Source organism: Vigna unguiculata, chromosome 4 (genome assembly GCF_004118075.2).
Source record: "Vigna unguiculata cultivar IT97K-499-35 chromosome 4, ASM411807v1, whole genome shotgun sequence".
Taxonomy (NCBI): Eukaryota; Viridiplantae; Streptophyta; class Magnoliopsida; order Fabales; family Fabaceae; genus Vigna; species Vigna unguiculata.
The window spans coordinates 29,312,302-29,337,965 of NC_040282.1; the positions used below are offsets into that span (position 1 = coordinate 29,312,302).

General features: G+C 32.5%; 2 protein-coding genes across 4 annotated transcripts; one reads left to right on the forward strand and one right to left on the reverse strand.

Moving 5' to 3' along the window:
- The first annotated feature begins 321 nt into the window (after positions 1 to 321).
- LOC114182001 (protein SENSITIVE TO PROTON RHIZOTOXICITY 1-like) lies at positions 322 to 3,226 on the forward strand. 3 transcript variants are annotated; one of them, XM_028068738.1, is made up of 3 exons: positions 340 to 493; positions 753 to 826; positions 1,483 to 3,226. In XM_028068738.1, exon 3 carries the CDS (start codon positions 1,512 to 1,514, stop codon positions 3,048 to 3,050), a length of 1,539 nt encoding a protein of 512 aa, XP_027924539.1. In that variant the 5' UTR covers positions 340 to 493; positions 753 to 826; positions 1,483 to 1,511; the 3' UTR covers positions 3,051 to 3,226. The 3 variants fall into 3 exon arrangements, with proteins under 3 accessions (XP_027924538.1, XP_027924539.1, XP_027924540.1); XM_028068739.1 differs by having other exon boundaries at positions 753 to 793; XM_028068737.1 differs by lacking the exon at positions 753 to 826 and having other exon boundaries at positions 322 to 493.
- A 10,832-nt stretch (positions 3,227 to 14,058) lies between these two features.
- On the reverse strand, positions 14,059 to 19,235 carry LOC114181174 (FHA domain-containing protein PS1-like). The gene is made up of 6 exons (XM_028067535.1): positions 18,832 to 19,235; positions 18,491 to 18,714; positions 15,201 to 17,447; positions 14,972 to 15,107; positions 14,511 to 14,869; positions 14,059 to 14,428 (listed from the first exon to the last, which is right to left on the reverse strand). The coding sequence occupies exons 1-6, from the start codon at positions 19,109 to 19,111 to the stop codon at positions 14,204 to 14,206; spliced, it is 3,471 nt and encodes a 1,156-aa protein (XP_027923336.1). The 5' UTR covers positions 19,112 to 19,235; the 3' UTR covers positions 14,059 to 14,203.
- Positions 19,236 to 25,664: the final 6,429 nt, after the last annotated feature.

The following is a 25,664-nucleotide window of genomic DNA, read 5'->3' on the forward strand; positions in this document are numbered from 1 at the left end:
TATTAAATAAAATATTAAACACATTTATAACAGTTATAAATATTTATGTACTTTAAATAAAAAAAACTATATTAATAATTATATTTTATTTAATATTTTGATAAAATTTAATGTATATTAATTATCATTAATAACAGCCTATTATAACAGATAAAAAAAACATAAATTTAAGAAAGAATCAATAAACTGAAACAAAAGAAACAACGGTTGTGATTGATAGATAAAAAAGTTGATTAGAAACTTTGTCGTCAGATTGGTGGGGTCCCCAATTTGAGTGAACAAAATTGACCTATACAATTGCAGGTCATAATTGTGGGGTTGACCAAAGCTATCATGGTGCTGCTACTGTGTTCAGCACAACATATATGCTTACAAAGTGAATGCCTATATAAACATTTGCTTGAAACCCTTGCTTTCTTTCTCATGCCACCCTTTTTCATTTTTCAATTGAAATGGAGCAATTTGCTTGGGGTCTCTTTTGATCTCTGAATCTGTAAGTGCTCCATCCCCCTGTGTGATTTTATTCTATGAATTTGTGTTGCATGTCCTTTTTAATTTTTAATTTTGTTAAGGGTTATCTCTGAATAGGGTTTTTGCTGTTTTCGGCAAAAACTTGATCTCTCTATTTTCCATGAAATCTGTTTTTTCAATTTTGGATTTCTCAGAACAAAGAGTGAGGGGATGAATTAGATAAGAAGAATTTGAAGTTTTTTTATTTTTTTATTTTTTTTTATAATTGGGGCTTTATACAGGTTGACTTGCCGCTTCACCTGAGGAGTAAAGGACGTGAAGGGTAAAGGGGTTTTTTCTTTGTTCTGATTTTATGGTATGATATAAATATTAAAAGGGAAAAAGATTTTGGAATTTGGATCCTGAATATACTGTGAAGAAAATATGAGTTTGGTCTTGTGATTACTGTGTTTATGTGATTACTGTGTTTGTGTTGACTTAACTTAAGGCTTATAGCCTTAGCTAGGTAATTACCCACGTCAAAAGTTAATTCAACTAAAGTGCAGAGAAAGATTTTGTTTCATGGTTTGATTCCTGTATTCAATCGTAATTTCAAGTGGCATGGGATATTTATTTGTATTCTTGTGGATATCTATGTTGAATAGCATATTTCTTCTGATTGGTGGTCATGCTTAATTTTCCTTTTATCGCTGTCCCCTTTTGTCTCTCTTTCCGTTCAAATTTTCCCTGACCACCCTTTATTATTTCTGCCTTTTTGGAACTTTGAAACATAATCTAATCCGACATGGTCCTTGGTTTTGGTAAATTCTTTATACTCTATTGATGTTCTTTGTGAATGATGAATGATCCATGTGTGGTATTTTTGTAAAAGAGTCTTGGTTTTTGATGGAGCTGACTTAGCTGTGTAATCCATGTAGCTGATCTAACCCAGTGGTGGGATAAGGCTTTGTTGTTATTGTTGTGCTTTGTACACTGTATCAGTTTCTCAGTCATATTTCCTTTGATTTTCAGTGATCAAGAATCTTGATAAAGAATTTGAAATGGATTCAAATGGGAGTCTACATGCCAACAACTGGGCAAGGTCTTCATCGTTAACCTCGGATTCCATGTCATTCCCAGGTTTTGGTCTGCAGAATAATCAACCCAAATGGGATGATCCCTCAAATTCAGATTATGGGATGAGAGCAGAAGTACCTTTCAAAGACTTCAACCAGCCTTCTCAAACTCAGTCTCCACTTTCTTGCAACTCAAACAATGAGATTGAGATCCCTAATCAAGAAAACTGTCATCTGAATGAATCATCACAAACCAGTGCACTCCAAGATTGGGACCCCAATGTGATGTTGAATAACCTGTCTTTCCTGGAAGAAAAGATTCATCAGCTTCAGGATCTAGTGCACTTGATTGTTCGTCAAAAGGGCATTGGACAACCTAATGAACTTGTAACTCAGGAACAGCAGCTTATCACAACGGATCTCACATCAATCATTATTCAATTGATCTCTACTGCAGGTAGTCTTCTCCCATCTGTTAGGCACAACCTTGCAAACACAGCTTCATTGTTGGGACAGATTGATCAGCTTCGTGGGACGACCGTTCCTTCCGGGGCTGGTGGAAGTAGCAGCTGTATTCAGCCAGAAAATAATGGTGGAAAGAAAATGTCTGATCAGTCCATGCAAACTGATCTACCTAATAACTGTGAAATGGAGCCAAACTACAATGTGGTAGAACAAGAACTCAAAGATGAAGAAGATGTAGATGAGGGAGAAACCCTTGCCCCTGGTTCATATGAGATTCTACAATTAGAGAAAGAAGAAATCCTTGCTCCTCACACCCATTTCTGCACAATTTGTGGGAAGGGATTCAAGCGAGATGCAAATCTCCGAATGCATATGCGCGGCCATGGCGACGAGTACAAAACCCCAGCAGCTCTTGCAAAACCTCACAAAGAATCTGGATCACCAAAGCTTATCAAGAGGTATTCCTGTCCCTATCCTGGCTGCAAGCGCAACAAGGATCACAAGAAGTTTCAACCTCTGAAGACTATCCTTTGTGTGAAAAACCATTACAAAAGGACACACTGTGACAAGAGTTACACTTGCAGCAGATGCAACACCAAGAAGTTCTCAGTCATGGCTGATCTGAAAACTCATGAAAAGCACTGTGGTAAGGATAAATGGCTGTGTTCATGTGGCACAACATTTTCTAGGAAAGACAAGCTTTTTGGGCACATTGCTCTTTTCCAGGGCCATACTCCAGCCATTCCCTTGGATGACACTAAAGGGGTAGCTGAGCCACCCAATCATGAAAGAAAAGAAAACAGTAAGGTGGAGAATATGCAGTTCAGTTTTGGATCAAGCCCTTCTTCAAATGGAAATGAAGTGGAGAATGTGATGGATGTAAAAGGCAATAGTGATGATCCTATAAGTTTTTTCTCATCATTGAACTTTGACAACAGCTTTGGTGGGTTTAATGAATTCACTAGACCTCTATTTGATGACTCAGAAGGCTCATTCTCTTTTGTGATTCCTGGATCTTTCAAATCTGGTGGAGAATCCAGCCCTGACGATCTTTTGTAACAGTGCTAGTATCTATGTTTGTCTCTTCATCTGAACAACTACAACTCTGGTTTATATTAAATTTGTAAAGCCAGTTTAGTTTCCTATCCCTTCAAATTCTAAGATCATAGATTTTCTTCAAGATTTTATCTTGTTTCCTAACCTTTCGACAGAGAAATATAAATTGCGATTTAGCATCTGGGTTCTTCTACTTTCCATTGCTGTGCTACTTAATGACTTAACGTTTTGAGTTGATTGCACCGCCATACTTTCCGGATTACCTGTTCTGGAAATCTTCCAAAACGAGCTTTTCAAAAATTTTAAACCATGATTTCTGATCAGAATTTTCGATATATTTTCAGAACAAGATCTATGACAAGATCTATGGAATAAGCTTCTTTAACATATGAGATATGTGTTGGAACGAGTTTTCTATAACGAGCAACCCAATGTTTTACTCACACTTTCTCCTTCCTTTAAAAGAGGATGGCGAAGATTAAAGATATTTTAATCCCTTTGCTATTAGTATGGGGGGCAGTGCAGGTGGTAATAATGGAGGTGGGGAAGAAAAAATCTCTGTATGAGGAGTAGCATATAATTACATCTCTTAATACGATGTGCTGGTCGGTTAAGACAGAAAAAGAAAATACGGACAAATTTCTTCCTGCACCCCATCACACTGAAATTTTTTATCCAGAATAAGGGTGTAATGAGTGTCTTCCAGAAAAACTTTTCCGGAATAGGAATAATGTGTTTTAGAATAGGGTGCAGAAAATTTAATGAGATGCAGGAAGAAACACCCAAAAGAAAATTGACATATTGAATTGGGTAATATTTTTAATATTTCTAAAATTAATTTTATTATCAAGATTTAAATTTTAAAAACGTATATATCATTTCAGAGATGTTTAGAAGTTGCGAGGGTACATAAAATGTAATCTTTGTCAAAATAAAAATTATATTAAAATTGATAAAATTATTAGTATGTGCTTTATTTACCAAATATAGATATAGTTGTCAAGAAATCTAAAATAATGCTTCTTCTAATAATCTGACGATTAAAGTTTCGTACTGTGATTTAGATTGTTCAAAATATTAAATATTATAGGCTGTATGAAGAGTAGCCTATAATATTTCATATTAAATCATGATTTTATAATTATTTTAAATTAAAATATTAAAATTATAAAAATATGACATGTAGTAACAACTTAGAAAGATAATAACCACGTCACCCATTTAATCGTCAAATCATTTAATTATTAACAGAAAAAATTAATACTAAAGACTCAATTGAAAAAAAATAAATTTATTGAGTATTCAATAAATTATAATAAATTAATACTAAAGACTCAATTGAAAAAAAATAAATTTATTGAGTATTCAATAAATCATAATAATTTATCGAGAATTGACCGGAAAATTGATAGTTTCCAAATTTATTAGGAATTTTTCAAAATATAATTAAATCTATAATATATTTCGTGATTAGCATGGAGCACAATTTATTGAATTAAAATAAATATATGATTTTTTTGTAAAAAACATTTTTATATATGGAAGAAAGAAAATCCGTTGAAAAAATATTAATGGTTTTCTAAACAAAAGTAATTGCATTTATTACCCAATTAATGTCAATTAATGTAAATAGTCCTTTTGAAATAAAGTCAAAGATTAGGATCAGGATGAAATGTATGTTATTTCACTTACTCTTATGTTGATGGTATTCAAGATACTTTAAGGAAGATTTGGAGTTTGAGACAAAACCAAACCTCACCAATAAGACTCCACTCAAGATTATTTATGTAGTTCATAATTTTCTTAAAGTTTTTTGGTATTATTTTTCTAACTTTATGTATATATTACTAATTTTATTCTTTTTATTTTGGATTCTACAGATAGAATTTAGAGACACTATTGTATTGATATTTATAAACAATCAGCCTTCGACCATCATTTACTAAAGAAGCATAAATTGCATGTAAATAATAAAAACCTTTTATTATATAGAAAAAGTTCAACTTTAAAATCTTTTAATGTTTTACTTTTAACTTTCAATCTTTTCTCTATTATATTTTTTTTCTAAACTTTAATTTTTATTCCATTATTTACATATAAAACCCAACTTTAAAAATTTAATTCAAAAAATCTGTGAATAATACACAAATTGGATCCAGGTTTGGGCTTGACGAGAAATAATGTCCACTAGGAACAATTCCTATACAAAAAGCAAAATATGATCTCTTTGAAGAAAAATTATTAAATGATCATATATTGCTTAAAGACATTCCCGGTATTCACGTAAGATATCTATAACAATCCTGATTGTATATTCCTATAAATTATATTTTTTAAGTTGATTAGTTATTTGAATATATTCAATTTTTGCAGGGTTGTAGAAACATTTATTTATGGTCCTCTTTATATAGTGAAATTACTAGCCTTTATAATCCAAAAGTTGAGAAAAATCAAATTTCTATGTCTCATATATTGGTTGAAAATGAACTTATAGAATCTTCCAATAAAATAACCATTGGATGGCATGTGAGTTACAATTATTGTATTTATAATTTTTTTTCCTAAATTTAAGTTATTTACTTTGTCTATTAAATGTCAATAAAAAATTAGGTATTTTTAATGTTCGTATTAAAGAATATTATTTTATAAAATATTTTTAGTTTTTCATAATATATATTTTATTTGAAATAATGATTTTTAGTTTTATTAAATTTATGAGTTATAAATGTAAAGAAAAATAAATAAATAAATAAATAAATATATTAATTTTATTATAGTGAAGAAGAAAATATCATAATTTTTTGTTTGTGTGAAAATAATTTCAAAAAATAGATAAAGTCGAACATAACAAAACTAAACTTCTAATTGATTTCATACATTCATATAAGGTACTTCCAGCGATATATTCCAGCGATATATGGTGATGCAAAAACCTATTTTTATACATCATTTGTAACGTCCCATTTAAATAGATAAAACTAATTAAATAAAACGTCGCATACTTAGTAATATCTAAAGAGCATGGAGTTTAGGGTATGAAGGTTTACATTTATCCAATCATAATAACATTGGAAACAAAGGCACTACACTGCTTGGAACAAAATATAAAAGTTCAACAGTGGCCCAGAAGACTTGCCCATAAGCAGGGGATTACAAATTAATTAAAACTCTCCAAATGTGGGCTCAACAGTGAGCCCAATACCAATCCATGACCATCAAGCTGCAGCATCCCCATTGTCACTACGATCACCAAGGGTTCCCATATCTGCTCACACCAAGAAATTTGATGATCATTGCAAAAAGGAAAACCACACAAGAATACAAACACAAGCAAGAAAGGGTAAGCTAGAGTGAAAAGGTTTTATCATACAAATGAGCATACAATTTAAAAGCCAAGAACACATAAATTAATCAAGCATGTGATAGCAAACAATGCAGGACTCTAAGACTCAAATTATCCGGATACATATAATCAGTCAGATTCACTGGATACTTGCACTTGTGGTGGCCTCTACTACTCTGCAGAGCCATTGCCAATGGGTTTCACCCTACCACGCACAAGGTTGGCCTTCAAACATCTAAGGCCATTATCCTGCCAAAAACTAGGGCCTCTTGCTACTCTCACCACTTGAGTCAGTATGTTCTACGTGAGACTAACTGACTCTTTAGAGCTTCAGGATGCAATCCTTTCTTGAATCCATACTTAATTATATACTGAGGCACCACCACGAAACCTTACTAAGAGGTTCGTGGAATTACATCCATTACTTGAGGTACCACCATGAGCTCTCCCCAAGAGGGTCATGGAATTACCTCCATTACCTAAGGCACCACCATGAGCTCTCACCAAGAGGATCATGGAATTACGTCCATTACCTGCAGCACCACCATGAGCTCTCACTGAGAGGGTCATGGAATTACGTCCATTACATGAGGTACCACCATGAGATTTCACTAAGAGGTTCATGGAATTACGTCCTATCCATACCATAGCCATGTCTCACCAACCAATCATAGAATGATCATGCATACCAATCTCATGCCAATTTATAACCAACCATCCAATCATGTTTCATACGCATAATCATACCAACTTATCAATTCCAGCCCATGAACCATTTAATACATGCATAATCACCCAATTCATGCTTTAACAGAGTAATTCAATCAAATATGTGACAATCAACCAAGAACAGAGGAAAAAACAAGACCTGAGCACGTCCCTGCCCAGTTCTCACTTAGGCAGAAGCCCTCGCTCAGGCGAGAGAGGTCCTCTTGCTCAGGCGAGCTCCTTTTGCCCAAGCGAGAACTCGAGTAGTAGAACAGTGGCTTTTGCGTTTTCTTGCTTAGGCGAGACCTCCTCGCCTGAGCGAGATGGACTCTCGCTCAAAACTAGAGCTCGTCACTTGAGCGACAGCTCGCGCAAGCCCTAGGGAGCACTTCTAATACTCTCGCTTGGGCAAGCCTCGCTTGCCTGGGCAAAAACACCAGGTTCCTCCACTATTCACATGTGTGCAACAACCAGACATTCACAACCAAACAGTGCTTTAGCATTTCCTAAGCAATCACAACATCAAACAAGCCACACTATCATGAAATAAAACCAAAGCAGGTAGTATATCACAAGAAACAGGCAAACCCTAGCTTCCCTTACTTGGACAGATGCTAGCGGAAAGCACAAACACTCAACACAGGGTTTTCTACAACTCCAGCAACAAAGTTGCGAGCTGGAAATACTAACACCATAACCCAAAAATGAGATTACTACAAGAACTCTAGTTGGAACCACGAAGAATAAGCTGGAGAATAGAAAGTATGAGTTAAGAACTAACTTACGTGGATTAGGAATGGAGTTTGCTAGCTTGACGCGGAAAGGGGCCAAACCCTATCAGAGCTCATTGTTGTTGTTCTATGAGGGAGGATGGGAGCTGTTTTCTGAAAAGTGGGCAGAATGAGAGGGTTAGAGCTGGTTTAGGGGTTTTGGGCACCCTATGGGCCACCCTTAGGCCCAACAGATTAGGGCAGGCCATTAAGAGCAAAAGAAGTGGATTTTACATCATTGACGGTAAGAAGACATATCATTATATTTTAATTGATCCTAATTTAATTTATATAACTAAAATATGGAAGACAATATACTATAATAAATCTTAGGTATTAGTGCTTATTCTCTTTTCACTTTTTTTTCTAAGGCAAATGGATGTTTTGCCTTTACATATAATAGACACTTGATAGAAGATTATGATTAATCTTTATAAATAAAAATTAATTTTATTTATTCATAGCTACATATCATTATTTATTTATTTTTATGCTACACACATTTTATTTCTTTAAATTTAAGTCAATGTTAAAAAATTACTGTGAGATGATTTTAAGAAGACATGATGCTATAATACCAAATGTCGAGGTTTTGTTCAGGTTGACAATAAATTTTTTTTTGTGGATATTTCTGTGACACATTTACCTATGGTGGACCAATTCATGAGGTTTACATGGCTATTACTCAGGTAAATAATTATACAATTAAATTTCCACTTTAAGTAAAATTGAATGACTCTTAAATCCATTATTACATTTTACTTTTTTAAACACACTTGTAAATAAACATATTTAAAGAGTTTGAAATATTTTATGATATGTTATTGACAAAAGTTGAGGTGTATTTTCAAGATCCAAAGACAAAAAAATGGTGGATAAGTACAGAAAATGTAAATATTGGATATTATTCAGCAAGATTGTCCTCAAACTTAGGGTAACATCCAGTGGAGGGTGGGGTGGAAGAACGAAAGCCAATGTTGGTAGTCTTAGTCCTCCAATGGAATTTGGACACTTTCCCGATGGAAACAAGGTCCATGGATTTTATTTTAGATCTCTCGAAGATTCAAGAGAATTCACGAAAAGTTTATACGCTTGAACTTTTCTTATCAAAGCTTTCTCTGACAATACTAATTGTTATGGTGTTTATTACTATAAAGATCACATAGGGGTTTATGATGAAGGTGTCATCCAGTTTGGAGGACCCGGAGGCAAGTGTGAAATTTAATTTTCTTTATAATTAAACTTTATATAGAATTTATGAGTTCAATAATAATCATCATAGTTTATAATATATTTTTCAATTATTCTCTCTATTGTCTTGGTCATAACGCTATCCATTTTCCAAATAACGCTGTATCACTTTTTTTTCATTGAATAATTCTTTTATCATAATATCGATATGACTTATTCGTTATCAAGAAATTATTAACAATGTTGAAAGTGTTGAGAAAAAGAGATGGCAAATAACCCTGCTCCTGTGGGTATTGTCCGAACTTGTTCCCATTTTGACGGGAAATCTCCGCATTGACTGGGTATGAGTATTGGTATGGGGAATCCCCGACTTTTTCAATTGGGTATGAGTATGGAAAATCCTCGACTTTTTCAATTGGGTATGGGAATGGGTATGAGGATGTACATATCCCCACCATAATACTCGTCCCCGCCATATCTCCGCCCCTATTTAAATTATTAAAACATTCACAATTAATTAATTAACACTATATATATACTTTCTATTTTTATTTCTTCTAATTATTTGGTTTGTCATGAAAATCATCTGCATCTCCAATATATTTTTCATCTTATCATAACCTTTATGTAATTATGTTAAAATGATGTATGTCAAATAAAAAAAATTATGTCTCACATTTGAATATTTCTATTTTTTGTTCATATTTTCCTTTGACATGAGAATGTTTAATACTCTCAATTTAAGTGTTTAATAGCATAAACATTTCATTTACTATGTAATATAAAAACAATATTATGTATATATTATTCTTATTCATTTTTGTTTCATTTGAAGAACTCTCTTTTTTTCGCTAAAATAATTTTCGTTATTTATCAACCATTGAGTATATATGTTGATATTTGAAAAGTTTGCTTAGATCTCTAAGGTATTTTTCATTTTATCATACCCTTAATTATACATTTGTTTTTCTTTGTGCAATTTCTTTCACTAGTCTCTCAAATTGTTTCTAAGACACACATTTGTTAATTTTTTAATATTTTTATTTTTTGTTTATTTTCATCATGTAGAATACTATTTCAATATATTTTATCTAATTATTTTTTATTTTCTAACTCATTATCAATCATACTGTAATTTTTTCACTATAATTTTATAAATAACTTTTATTTACTACAATATAAAAATTAAATGTAATTGGCATGAATATTTTTTTATCACCATCCAAGATATATTGGAGTTCAAAAGATACAAGATCTATGTCAAAAATGTTATTATTATGTTTATTATTTGTTCTTTGCGTCATTTTGATCAAGTGATGTATTATAACTTTTATTAGTTTATAAAAAATAGATTCATTAGAAATTAAAAAATTAAAGTAAACAAATATTTAAAATATATTTTAATTTGAATATTTGTTTTCCTTTTATATTATTTTAAAAATATTTTCAAATTTTATCAATTAGGTTTCATTCATGTTTGCAAATTTAATAAATGTTTTGATTCTCACGAAATTTTATTTGATATTCTAATATAAAATGTAAATAATTACAATTTATTTCAAAGTATTTGATATGTAAGAAACAATTATGCTCCTAATATTGAATATTTGATAATATTATGTTTCCTTTACTGTATTTTTTTTTTATAAAAATTAATTAAAATTAATATTGAAGTAGTAAGAAAACAAGTATGGGTATGGGTACGAGATTATCGTTACCTAGTGAGGATGGGGATGGGACAAAAGTTTGATATATTATAATTAAGGTTTAAACCATTTTTGTTCCAAAATCTCAATTGGGTCCTCAGATTTTAAGTTGTCCCAATTAGGTTCTCACTTTTGAAAATGTGTTCCAATTTGGCTATTTCCGTTCGTGCAACATTGACGACGTTAACTTTGTGCCACGTGTCAGCTCCTGTTTTTTTTTTTATTTAATTCTTTTTAAAACAACTACCACATGACAAATTAGAGTTCTACCACATGCCAGCTCGTGTTTATTTTATTTTATTTTATTTTTTTAATTAAAAAAATACAAACTTGCCACGTGTTAATTTAGGATTCTACCACGTGTCATTATTTATGTGAAAAATCCCAATTTGGTCATTGTATTTATTATTTTGTCTCAATTTAGTCTCAATTCTGCTAGTGGCCTTTTTTAGTAAGAAGTTTTGTCCTCGTATGATGCAAGCTTCTACGTATTTGCGGGAGCTCTATGCCATTACAACAACTATAAAAAAGGGGCGACAATATCGCTTAGGCAATTACTTCATCATACAAATAGATCACAAGCCTTTGAAAGATCTCTTTACTCAAACTGTTCAGACGCCAGAACAACAATTTTACATGAGTAAATTGTTGGGGTACAATTACACGATCCAATATCGTCCTGGTCGCACTAATGCTACTGCATATGCATTATCACGAATTCCTGACAAACAAAGTAACTCTCAACTACGCATCATGACGGTTTCTCATTTCCAATTTTTGGAGGAATTTTGCACAATTCTTCAGTCTAACCAACAATTTCAGTCCATGAACCAAGATATTGAACAAGGTGCTGAAACTGTAATTGACTACAAACTTCAGGATAACCTGATTTTTTTCAAGGGAAAAATTTGGTTGCCCCCCTCTTTTCCTTTTGGTGAAGTACTGATGACATAATTTCATTCAACCCCTTTGGGTGGTTACTTAGGATTGGTTAAGACCCTTAACCGATTGCAGGAAAAAAATTTTGGCCAACGATGTCTAAGGATGTTAAGGATTTTATTCGAAGATGTGTGATCTGTCAACAGATTAAGTATAGCCCTCAAAAGATAGCAAGACTCCTCCAGCTTATTACACCACCCACTCGACTCTGGGAAGACTTGGCCATGAATTTCATCACCCATCTTCCTCCTTCCTGCGGATATACAACTGTTTTGGTAGTTGTCGATTGCTTTTCTAAAGCTGTCCATTTCGACCCTCTACTCACTCAATATTTTGCTTACCAAGTAACTCTGTTATTTATCAATTTGGTGGCCAAACTCCATGGAATGCCTAAGAGCATTATTTCAAATCATGATCCCTTGTTTTTAAGCAAATTTTGGCAAGCACTGTTCAAGGCTTGTGGTACTCAACTACGTGTATGGTTGTGCTCCTCCTTCACGATCAAAATATTTATTAGGGCAATCTCCAGTGGAGGCAGTAGAAGAAATGTTGAGTTCCCATGAGGCTCTGTTAGCTAAATTACGTAAGAATTTGCACAAGTCTCAAAAGCACATGAAGAAGTTGGCGAATACTCATCGACGTGATGTCCAATTTGAAGTAGGGACTTGGGTGTATGTCAGGCTTCGTCTGTATCGTCAAACTTCGTAGCTGGATGTACTCCTCACAAGCTAGCCAAACGCTACTTTAGTCCTTTTCAAATTATTCGTCGCATTGGAGTAGTGGCATATGAGTTGGCCTTACCCGCAACATCTCGCATACATCCTATTTATCACTGTTCTGTTCTGAAACTCCATGTTGGAAATCCCCCGACAAAGGTTGGCATCCTTCTTGCAGACACTCATCAAAATGGGTCGTTGTTAGTTCCATTAGTTATTTTGAATCACTGAGAAGACACCTCAGTTGATCCATCAAGCATACAAGTTTTGGTGTAGTGGATGAGGCTTTCTCTTGAAGAGGCAACCTGGGAATCATGGTCAGATATAAAACAAACTTTTAACCTTAAGCACAAAGTTTTTTTCCAAGGGCCAAGGGATGATACAGATGGGGGAGCTAATGGACCGTGTAACACCAACAACCAATTGATGTGAGCGGGCCAATCATAAGGAAAAGCTCTAGGCAAACTGCAAGACCAGCTGGATGGAATGAGTTTATCCACTAAGAGAAATAGTTTCTTTTACAATTATGCATTATGCAGAATGAGAATAAATTATGCTAGGATTTGTGTTTGTCTCCGTGTTTGGTGAAATTCTATTATAGGGTAGATTTGCTTATATATACTATTGTAAGAAACATTTTAAAAGAAGGAAAAAGGAAAATTTCATATTCACTCTACATTATCTTATCTAGAGGGTAGTACCTCGAAATACCAAATTGTTTTTCATCCCCTATCATTTTTTAACCAAATTAATTTATTTAAATTTATATTTTGTATTGTACTTTATTTAAAATATATTTTAATAATTTTTAGACAACTTTATAAATTTCTACATAAACATTTGAATTTTGTAATTGTTATAAAACTATTTTAAAATTTTACATTTGAATTTATAAAGTTGTTATTTTTACATCAACTCTAACATATTTGTCTAAAAATGATTGATATATAAATATTTAAAACAAATTGTAAATAAAGTTCAATGCAAATATAAATTTAAATAAATTTAATTTGGTTAAAAATATCATTGTAATATTTATATAAAAGTTAAATTTGGTCTCAATTGGGAAGGGATGAAATTGCTCTAATTTAAAAAGAATTTGAAACTAAATTGAGACAAAATAACAAATACAAAACCAAATTATTGAGATTTTTCACATAAATAATAATACATGGCAGAACTCTAAGTTGACACATGACAAATTTTTTAAAAAATTAAATATTTAAAAAATCACGAGCTAACACATGACAGAACCCCTAATTTAACATGTGGCAATTATATTTTTTTAAATTAAAAATAAATAAATAATTAAAAACATTAAGAACTGAATTTTAAGGTTGGTGATACACTAGCAAAAGAGACCAAATTAGAACACATTTTAAAAGATGAGGATCCAATTGGAATGACTTCAAATTTCAAGTCGAAATTGAGATATTAGAACAAAAAACGTTCCTAAGGTTTAAACCTAAGAATTATTATTTATATGTGTAATAAACCTGAATGGGGAATTTTCTGTATCTGGAACGGGAATTGGGTCCTCTTGCATTTACTACATTCTATGGAAAAAAATGTAGTTCGTTTCTAGATTATACTACAAAGATTTAAAGAGGAAAATTGAACAATATTATACTACGTATATTTATGAAATCTTATTTGATATACCCATTTTACATCAGTTTATATGAAAGTGATACCAAGTCATTGCTTTCTACCAAGCTGAATAAGAAGAAAAAAATTCCAAGACTCTTCGTTCAGCAGGATCAACTGAACTGTTGTCAGTGGCTCAGAGCCCATACTTGGAATTGTGAAGCAGAATGAGCTTTAAACCGCTTGCAGTTGTCTTTAATGATTTGCAGAAAGGAACACGACAGTATTTCTCTCTTAAAACCACGTCGTCCTTGCAAGACCAAGTCTGTCCTCGAGGAGAGCTATTGGTCCACAAGAACCTCTCAGAGAATGGATTCACTAGACTCTCACGAAACTCCTGCACTGGCTCACAAAGCAAACCCTGAAACAGTCACAGAAAGAGTGGTGTTAAAAGTTTTGAATACAAGAGAGTGAAGTAAAATGGGGATAATAACTTTTGATACCTCTGCCATGCATTTGATTTTCAAAGGGCTATCCTCACTGAGTAGGACAAGTTGTCCATCATTTTGGTTTCTTCTATATAGAAGAGCAAAGTCAAGGATGTGGTCTTCTACAGTTGGTGAAACAATTTCCATGCATTTCTGGTATGAAAGAGAAGTTCCACTGTCTTCACTAAACTGAGACTGGGGAGAAGCAGGTGGGGTTGGAGCTATTAACCTTCCTTCATCTGCTGAGCTCTGGATTTTAATCCACCAGTTTGTCTTCACTATACATTCTTCAATCCATTCCAATGCCAAGGAAGCCTCTGAAGTTCTTCTGAAGATTTTGAACTGTCGCATCATACGGTCCAGTTCCCTTATCACTGACATTGAAGAGTGATGATAGCTATACTTGTGAGAAACAACACTGCTTCATTTATTTAAAACAGTAAAAGATAAGGAAATGACAGTTTAAGACACATTACCCAATCTTGGAATGATTAACCTAGTCCCCTTGAGACCTTGTAAAAGCTGCAGAGCTTTCCTTGATTCCTTGTTCACAAGACAACTGGTATCCACAATCATGTCCCAGCTAGTCTTCTTTGGCACCCCACTAATATCCTGCAAATTAAAATAGATATAAACATACTCTACCCAGTTTATTGAATCATTCTAAGTAAACATGAATGCATGATATTTCCTGTGGAAACTTACAGAAGGGTGGTTAATGTGCTGGTCTAAAATTTGTCCACAATTACTGAAATGAAAGCTTTTGGCTGCAGAAACAGGGTAAAAAGTGTTTGATTTTCCCTTGTCTGCTGAGCTATTTAGTGATTGGAAAGGTACCCTTTCCACTCTGTCCTCTGATGTCACAAGATGTTGCTCCTGTGCCAAGTTGATTTGGCTGCAAAAAGGATTTCTTTGCAACTTTTGATTGTCTTTCCACGGAGACTTGGAATGTTTAATTTCTGCCACCTTACCCTTCTTTGTCAGAAGCCGCAATTGATAGGCATTTGGACTGAAGTTTTCCTTATCTGGAGTGAAGATTTCTTCGTCCTCTTCTTCCCATGCCAAATCAGAGAAATGACCCTTTGAGATTGAGCTATTTATTGTATCAATCTGTTTCAGTTTACCACAAGCGGAACCTATGATTTCATTTGGATAAACGTCAAGATTAAACGTACCCTTTGAAAGGGGTGACTTTTGAGGCTTGAAACATTCAATTTCTTCTACCTTACCCTTATTTTTCAGGAGCCTCAACTGAAGGGTATTTGGACTGAAGTTTTCCTTATTAGGGGTGAAGATTTCTTCTTCCTCTTCTTCCCCGTCAAAGTCAGAGATGAAATCGTCTGACATTGTACTATTTTTTACATCTGTCTGGTTCGTTTTGCATAAAGTGGGGCCTGTGCTTTCATTTGGATATATGTCAGGATTAAATATACCCTTTGAAAGAGGTGACATTTTTGACTTGGAACGTTTAATTTCTTCTACCTTACCCTTATTTTTCAGAAGCTTCAATTGAAGGGTATTTGGACTTATGTTTTCCTTATCTGGAGCGAAGAATTCTTCCTCTTTCTCCCCATCCGAAACAGAGAAAAGATCCTTTGAAATTGTTTTGTTTATGATATCCTTCTGGTTCATTTTGCTTAAAGCGGTGCTTTCACTTCGATGCTTTGAAAAGGGTCGTGACCTTTGTGACCTTGAATGTTTAATTTCTTCTACTTTATCCTTTTTCAATAATCGTTTCTGGAGGGTATTTGGACTAAAATTTTCTTTATCTGGAGTGAAGATTTCTTCTTCCTCTACCTCCCCATCCTGTACAGAGAAAAGATTCTTTGTGATTGTTCTCTTTCTGATATCCTTCTCCTTGCTCATTGCAACTTCAGCGTCAACGTTGGCTGCATTCTTAACTGTGCTCTTGCTAGTTCGAACCTGAGGAGCTCTATTAGATCTACCTCTTCTTGACCAAATATTATGATTTGCTGAAGTTTTCTCCTCTGCTTTTACACAGCTTTCAAGGATTTCCATATCAGACTGCAGGGTCTGATCCTTATTCATAATATTGAAAACTAATTCTTGTGTCATTGATAAATTGACTGACTCTATCTGACCTGATATGAGGGAGATGCTATCTGTGCACTTGTTTCTAACGTCTTGAGTTATTTCATTGAGTAAGTGCCCACTGTCATGACAAAATTTATCCTTCCGCAGCTGTGACTGTGATCTATACATGTCTTGCTTTTCTACGTCAGATGAGGAATCAATAGCAACTATGTCAACAATTTTAATCTGCTCAACGAGGGTTCCTAGCACAGCTTCCTTGACTGGAAGCAACATATCCACAGAATCCATATTTCCAACTCCAGCAGTAAAATCATCTGACGTGCTTCCATCATCTTTGAGGGCACATTCGGATTCAGATTCCATAGGCAGTATTACATCTTCGGCTAAACTTTCCTCATCAAGAGGCGCAGGAACTGTAAAGGCATCTACAACACGTTCATCATCTCTGTCTGTACATTCATATTCACATTCAGCTTCTTTAGGCAAGTTGAAATGAAGCTTTTCAAACGAATTTTCATGACCAGGTGGTAATGGGGAGGAAAGTGTATCAAGTGGAGTATGGAAATGCAACATTTTGGTCTCCAAAAAAGCTTCCAGAGGTGGCAAACATAAAGTCTCAGACAAATTTTCTGTCAGTATGTCATGACCTCGGACAAGTGATCCCACATAAGGTGGTGATAGAACCTGACTTACAGAGTCACCCAAACTTTTTTCACCATCAGATATTTGGATTCCAATTGCTTCCTCTTGCGATGGGCTCTTCTCTTCTTCCAGAATCCAAGGTGCCAAGTGAATCTCCTCTTCCACAGTTAGTTTTACATTCTCATCAAGGAATAAAGAACTTATATCCTCAACAATTGAATCCACTTCCATTTCAGCAGAACAGCCATTCAACTTCTGCAGGTTGCGAAAGCAGAAACGTAGAGATCATGTTATAATACTTAAACAAAACAGCAAAGTAAGCCTGGTACATAGTTCACAATCAGTACCCTGTTCAAACATAACTTACAAAAAACAGTTGAATATACAATACAACACAGACAAAGGGACACGAAAATTTTTAAAAATTGAAACACATGACTCGACTAATATTAAAACACACAAAAAATTCATAAATAAAAGCACAAGTCTTTGAATCGAAACATAAACATATTGTAATATTACGTCTTTGGATCTTACTGCAGTGTTATAACTTTTCTCTTATATAAAAGTGAATAATATTTAAAAAAAATAAATATTCAAAATAATACAAAATGCATCTAGACATTAATGCATGGTAACCTAAGTGTGGTATTTTTTGTTTGTGTACTAAAAGTATTCCTTAGCAAACAGGGGACACTAATGTCTAGCCAAAACAGAAATGTGAAGACATAAAGATCAGCAAAAGGTGATTTACCTTTCATAACAACAATAAAGACTCTGGTCACTTATAATATGTCTTCAAGACATAAACGCGAACAAAATGAAATTTACCTAACATAAAAAAGCCTTTTTCATGCACGTGACCACTGACAAAGTCCCATTGGTATATCTCTTCAAGACATAAATATCAACCAAGTAGAATTTACATATCATAACGAGATCTTTTTCATGTAAATGACCTGGTAATGAATTATCTACCAATTATGTCAAGCTTCTTGGTACATCGAGCACTATTCAATTCGACGCTTATAATAATTGTACTTACATGAACCTCAAGCTTTTCTCATGCAACTCAACAGAAAATAGTTATACCGCCATTCAATCATCACAATCACACTGTACAGAGTAAGTTTGTTATTTTTTACAATCAACAGCTTAAAAGTCATATCAAACCCAATTTTTGATTCGTTTAAAGGCCAAAATGCAAAAGTCATTAAACATACAATTCAAAAGAAAAGAAAAGAAAGTAAAAGAAGATATCACAAACACCTCGTGTGAAACATTCAATTGTATCATACCTGCATTTTCTCTTCATCCTCCTCCTCCTCCTCATCTTCTTCTTCTTCGGCAACCACATCCAATTGCGCAACAAACGGGTTTTCCAAATCATAGGCTCGACTAATCGGAATCCAATGCAGACGGTAAACCCTACTGGAAACCCCAATCCTGAGCACGTCCCCCTCCCACATCTCCACACTCACCATCGGCTCGATCCTCTTTCCCGACACCCACGTCCCGTGCACTGCAACGTCATCACCAACCACCATCGTTCGTTTTGTTCATTCATTTCATTCATTCAACACCAAACCAATCAATGAAAACAAGAAAAAAGAAAGGAAAGAAGAGAGGGATAGGTTACCGGAAGACAAATCGACAACGGAGAAGGCGCGTGAGGATGGCTTGGAGCGGATCTGAAGGTGGAAGCGGCTGATGCTGGGGTGCGTGAGCATGAGGTCGCAGTCGGGGTGGCGTCCCACGAGGAGAACATCCACGTGCTCTCCTCGTGACGCCTTATCTGGCTCCTCCGGCGGCTTGTTGACGATGAAGATGTTCTTGAGGATTGTGTTGTTCTTGAGCACAGTCAGCACTGGGATTTCACCTTCATCTTCCTCGCCTTTCGCTCGCTTCTCAGAATCCATTCTCTGTGTTTCTTTCTCTGGTTTTTCGATGATTGTTGCAGAATTTGGGTTTGAAGGAGTGAGCAAGTACTGAGTGAGGTTTAACCAATGAAAGAGAAGGAAAGGGTTTTGAATTGAATTATTAGAGAATGGTGACCGTTTGTTTGACGAGGTGCAACGGCTATTTCTACCTGGGTTTTAATTTTCTTTTAGGTTAAAATACTCCGATAGTCCTCGTTTTGGTTCAGAAATCTCAAATTGGTCCTCGAATTTTAATTGATCTCAATTTCGTCTTCATTTTTGTAAATGTGTTTTAAATCAACCCAATCGTTAACAGTGTTAAAATTATTAACGTTAACTTCATTTTAATTTTCTGACATGGCTTTATGCATTATTTTGAGGACTGAAAAATGGGTGTGTCGACCCTGATAATTAAAATAAGCACCATCCTTGAAACCCTAAATTACTGAATTAGGGATTGGAATTGGGTGGTGAAGGTAGTGAATGCGATTTTCACTACACCATGCAAAAAAATTGCAGCCAACAACTTCTTCACTTCCACCCTGTCCAACAAAAAATCAACACCACCAATTACATACCAATTACAAAATTAGGTTTTCCAAAATCAAAATACGAAAAAAAACGTCCACCAAAACAACAAATTTCATAACTTGAACTTTCGGCAACCCCAAAAATTTCTCCCCATGTTCTTAGGAGTTCTAGCAGTTCTCGTGATTGCCTTTTCACCGCAATAGCAAACAGGTGTTAAATCGAACCTCCTCACCGCACCTCCATGAGAAGAAACGTTGGAATCTTTCATCTCCCAACCATTGCAAGTGCAGGACGAGCAAGAATGAAAGAGAGACATTACCAATCTTACCAAATCAGAACGCAGGAGACAACTTCACCTCACCCTTTTCAAACCCTAAGCTTCAAAAGTTATGAACTTTTTAAAAGAGAAACCAAGAACACATGTTCCAAAACAATTGAATGACACGTCAGAATACATAAAACAGCCACATCATCAGGAATAAACGTCGTTTGTCAACTGATAACGGAAAGAGTTGATTTAAAACACATTTACAAAAATGAGGACGAAATTGAGATCAATTAAAATTCGAGGACCAATTTGAGATTTCTGAACCAAAACGAGGACCATCGAAGTATTTTAACCTTTTTTTTAAATGCGATATTTTTTATAATTTAAATTTATGATTTTATTCTGTCGATTAGGATTCTTGAATGCATGTAATTGTTATTTTTGAACTAATTTTTTCTAATAATAGTTATATACAAGCTTAAACATATTTTTATTTGTAAGAGAATTTTAATTTTCCGTTTGGTTTTTAATATTATTTTTGTCTTATATTTGGTCTTGGTCATTCTGTTAACTGTAATAACATGGTACTTCTGTGATGAAAAAGGTATAAATTATTATAATAAAAAATTAAAATTAAATATATAATACGTAAATATTTGAATGTAAAGTCAAATAAATTTCATTAGCGACTAAATGTAAAGCTTATAAATTTTCATAAATCATATTTAAATTTTATCATAATTATAAAATAAAACAACACTTTTATATTTTATTTTAACATAATAATTTTTAAGTCAGTTTATTAATTATTTTAAATGGAAATCATTTGGATTTACAATTTCGTTTTCGTCACTTTAATAAAATCTTACTTTATTCGAAATCTATACTTACTTTATTGTACAAATATTTTACCTATTTTATTGTACAAAAATCAGGTTTGGTAAGAGAATTGAAACTTGTATGAAATGTTCTTATTATATACTTACTTAAAAATATTTGAATTTATTAAACCATAAACTTATTCATGATAAAAGGCAAAGGCATTTTTAACTAAAAATATATTGGTAATGAAAAAGAAAAATGTTCGCTAAAAGGTTATATAGAACTTAAAAGATAGTATAAGGATAATTATTTAACAACATGGAAAAGTTTTTTAAAACGATTTTGGCATATAATAGGAAATGGCAATGAGAGTTTGTGCAAATACAATGAAAAAGAAGGAATGCATTTTCGATTAAAATCATATGTTGTCTGAATATTTTGGTAATATACTATTGAGATAGAAACTTTTAGATAAATCTCTAATGATGAGACTGTTTTGGTCTAATAAACTAAAAGATTCTTAATTAATATGTAAAAATTTTAATTTTTTTTTAAAAGGACTAAATACAAGTTTTGAATTTTCTTAAAGCAAAGTAAATACGTGATTTTTTTTGAAAAAAATAATAATAATTGCAAATCCATGGATTTACTCTGTATAAGACCCCTTCCCCTTTAATTTCCTACATATCCTCTTCTTTCCTTTCATTTATTTATTTATTTTTCTTTCTTCTCTAAAGTTTCATTTCCATTCCCATCTATCTCAAGATCCGGTCGCATCTGGTCGCATCTGGTCATAGTTGAGGAACTAAGAACCATTTCTATTCAATCAAAACTTTTAACAAGATCATAAGTTTTGAATAACCTTACCACTTCGACTTTAAAATTTTACTTTAAGAATAGTTATTGCATGGAAGGGGAGTTAGTTATTTTGTTATTGATTCGTGTATCTTATCATACTATGGTGTGGATGAAATCTATGATGATATGAGTATAATAATAATGATTGATTTGTGTTCAATATTACTATGATATATTGGTTTGAAATACTTTATGTGATTAAAAAAAGTTTAAGTATAAAAATATTATATTGGTTAAATCGGCTATTATGCTATATTTTAGAATTGAATTGGACCTATCATGATTGATAAAAGAGATTAAAAATAGGTTTAATTACTCGGATGAAACCTATTTTGGTAGAGGTGTGTCAATCTGATATCCGCTTTTAAAAAAGTGTCAATTGCATCCAAACTTTTGAATAAGTGTTTCAATTAGGTTCCTCTCGGAAAAAAATTATTAACGCCGTTAACGGCGTGCCACGTGTTAGTCTACAATTTTTTTTAATATTTTTTAATTTTTAATTTTTTTTTTGCAAAAAAAAATAATGGCACGTGTCAGTTCTCTTGTGTGACACATGACATTGTCAGTACCACGTGGCAATACAATGTCACGTGTCAGTGTCACTATTAAATATCATTGTGTTGATTTCAATTTAGTCCCCATATATGTCTTGATTCAATTTAGTCTCTATCTACGTGTATCTGATTTAATTTTGTCCTAATTTTTTTTAATAATTAAAATATTTTGTAATCCTTTTTTTATAAGATTAAAAATAATTAAGTATAAATATTTTTACAAAACTAATTACTGACATTTATATCTCTCCAATTTCAGACCAAATTTATTATTTATATAAATGTTATACTAATATTTTTTATTAAAACGACTTTTTAATATATTACTTTATTAATTACTTTTTTAAGTACTCATGTTTTGTTAATTATTTTTTTTTCAACATAGAACAATGTTGACCCTCACTAATTTTAAACCAAAATTTTTATTTGTATCAATGTTATACTAATATTTTTTATTAAAAATGACTTAATAAAATGATTTTTACCACTAAATTTTAATATAAATATCAATACTTAATTTTTGTAAAAATATTTATATTTAATTAGTTTTAATCTTATAAAAAATGGATTTTAATAATTAAAAAAAATTTGGTCAAAATTGAATCAGAGACACATAAGTAGGGACTAAATTGAATCATTGAGACATATATGATGACTAAATTGAAATCAAGACAATGACATTTGATAGTGACACTAACATGTGACATTGCATTGCCACATGACACTGAGAATGCCACGTGTCACACTAGGGACCTGTCACGTGACATTTTTTTTTGCAAAAAAAAAATTAAAAATTTTAGAAAATTAAAAAATAAAAATAAAAGAACCACAAACTGACACGTGGCATACTGTTAACGGCATTAGTCATCTCCATTTGAAAGGAACCTAATTGAAGCATTTTCTCAAAAGTTGGGATGTAATTGACATTTTTTTATAAATGGATACCAGATTGACACACCTCTACCAAAGTGGGTACCGTCCTAGTAATTAAACCTTAAAAATACTAGTTGGAGTGAAGACCAATATGATATATCCATCAGATTTATTGAATTATGCAGACTCGTTGGACGAGCTCTAAATGCTAGGCGAAGTGGAAAATTTAAAACCCATAGACATAGGTCATTCTACTCATTGGACGAGTTGATGCTACCTGAGCGAGCCTTGTGAAAAAAGTTCCCAAGGATTTGGGTCACTAGGCGAGTAAGACCCTTGTAGAGCGAAAGTGTTTTATGAAAAATCCATAGTTTGGGATGAGTAAGTCACTTAGCAAGTCAAATTCTTGCTCAATGAAGCTTTTTTTATTATTATTTATAAAAGCTCCAAGTGGTCATTTGCTTAGTGGCTGAGTTTTAATTGGACAAGCTAAAATTCACTTATTGTGCAGAAAACTTTTGTTGTGTGAGCAAAATTCTAGGCTGGGCGAATTTTAATGTGTTTAATTCGCTAAGCCGGCCAAATGTTGAGTGAGAAAGAGAGAGAATTTCATGAACTCTAAAAAAATGAGTTTTTAAATATTTTAAATGCTAAGATATGTTTATCTTTAACTTTTATGTTAACTTGATATATATTGAATTTGGATATTATATTAATGTAATGGAAGTCTTATTTTGATTTATTACCATTTAAATTGAAATGATGCATATATGATTGATGATATATTTCTTGCAAAGATAAACTAAATTGATTATGGAGACAATTATTGAGACCGATTGATGTAGCATGAATTTGAGGTCTTTCTTATGGGATCATGACCATTGTTTGAATTGTCCATTAAGTGTTGATACATATGTTATAATAAATATTCTTTGCTTCATTGATGATCTAAGTCATATAGAGAATCAGGTAGTGAGAAGGAGAAGCAGAAGGAGAGTCCTCACACAGTGTGATGAACTTATCCTGATTTAATAATGTGTGGATTTGCTTATAGTGTATTTAAAATGAGTCTTTCTGAAAACATGAGTCCATTGAATGTTTCTTATTAATTGAAATTGGATTATTATGAATTGTTAATAAAGTTATTTCTCAATTTGCAAACCTCTCCTTATAATATTAATCACAATTAAATAATATATAATTTAAAGAATTAAGGGAAAAGAAGGATGTAAACTATATTTTTATACTAATTAGTTTGTTAACATTTTGAGAAGTTGTTTCATTCCATTGTCAATTTATTTGAATAATTATGTTCCACACTTACCTTAAGGTAAGGTAAAATTTTATAGATAAGTGAAAGATTTAACTTTACTTTTCTGTTATGGTAAACTTTTAGAGATAAGAGAAAGATTTAACCTTACTTTTCTATTTTTCAAAGAAAGAGAACGATGACACAAATTGTAACCATGATATTAATTCACTTAATTTGTTTGTATGAATTAGAATTTTTGCCCTAAGAACTTAATGATACAACTTAGTTTATTTTATGACGTATGTAATTAAGAATTTTGTTGTAAATTTGTGGATAGAATTTTTCTAACATGGAGACTCGCACATTACTATTATAACCACGCAAATATGATGTATATTATTAGACAAAGTGTTTAAGTTATACTCTTGCGTCCGATCAGTTAAATAAAGTCATAACATATACGCTTTTATCTGTTAAGTCCAACCAAAGTTCGTGTCTGACGAAATCCAACGTATAAAATAATTTACTATATTATTGTCAATTTACATTGTTTTCAAACTCAACATCCTAAATTATGTAATAATGAACTTTGTTTCATAACTTCTAAAATATTTGTGAAATAATAAGAAGGCTTAATAAACTATGCTATTATATATATATATATATATATATATATATATATATATATATATATATATATATATATATATATATATAATAAGACAATGAATATGCGATTGACGTTTAATAAATATTGGGAAAGTCATAAGATTAATTATCTTTTGTTTGTGGCTTCAATTTCTTGACATGTTTAAATTTGAGTATATTCATTTTTTTTTCTTAAAGAAAATGTATGGTGCTAATAAACGATAAATAGACGGTGAAAAAATTGGATGATCAGATGGGGAAAATGTTTATTGAATATACAATGAAACATCCTATTTCTATTGAAAGTAGTACTGTGACTTAAGACAGTGTCTCTAATCTAACAAATATTGAGAACAATGGTAATGATGATGAGAATTCAGACAGTTAATTTATAATGAAAATAAAGAAAAAATAAATAAAGAGATGAACAAAGGAATGAGTTGAATAGATATTTGGGCGATGATGCTGAAGATAATAACACTGGATTTGACCTTTTGGCATGGTGAAGATGCTGACCAAATATTATGTTCTTTCATACGAGAGGACATGTACTTGTTCCCTTTCATGGTTTTTTGAATCCCAATAATAGTTGAAAGCTTTGATTTGTAGTACAAAGTTGACTCAGAGGTAATAATCAATCAGAATTACAGAAATAATTTTTTTTTCTAAATGTAAAAATTGCTTTGACATTAAATACTATTTCTTTTTGGTCTATTCTTTATGGGATTGAAAACATTAAAATTTAAG

Coding starts and splice junctions, on each gene's coding strand:
- LOC114182001 (XM_028068737.1), top strand. CDS start 1,512: ATGGATTCAAATGGGAGTCTACATGCCAACAACTGGGCAAGGTCTTCA.
- LOC114181174 (XM_028067535.1), bottom strand. CDS start 19,111: ATGGATTCTGAGAAGCGAGCGAAAGGCGAGGAAGATGAAGGTGAAATC. Junction 17,448..18,490: donor AGGATGAAGAGAAAATGCAG/GTATGATACAAT, acceptor CGCAACCTGCAG/AAGTTGAATGGCTGTTCTGC. Junction 14,870..14,971: donor GTTAATCATTCCAAGATTGG/GTAATGTGTCTT, acceptor CTTCAATGTCAG/TGATAAGGGAACTGGACCGT.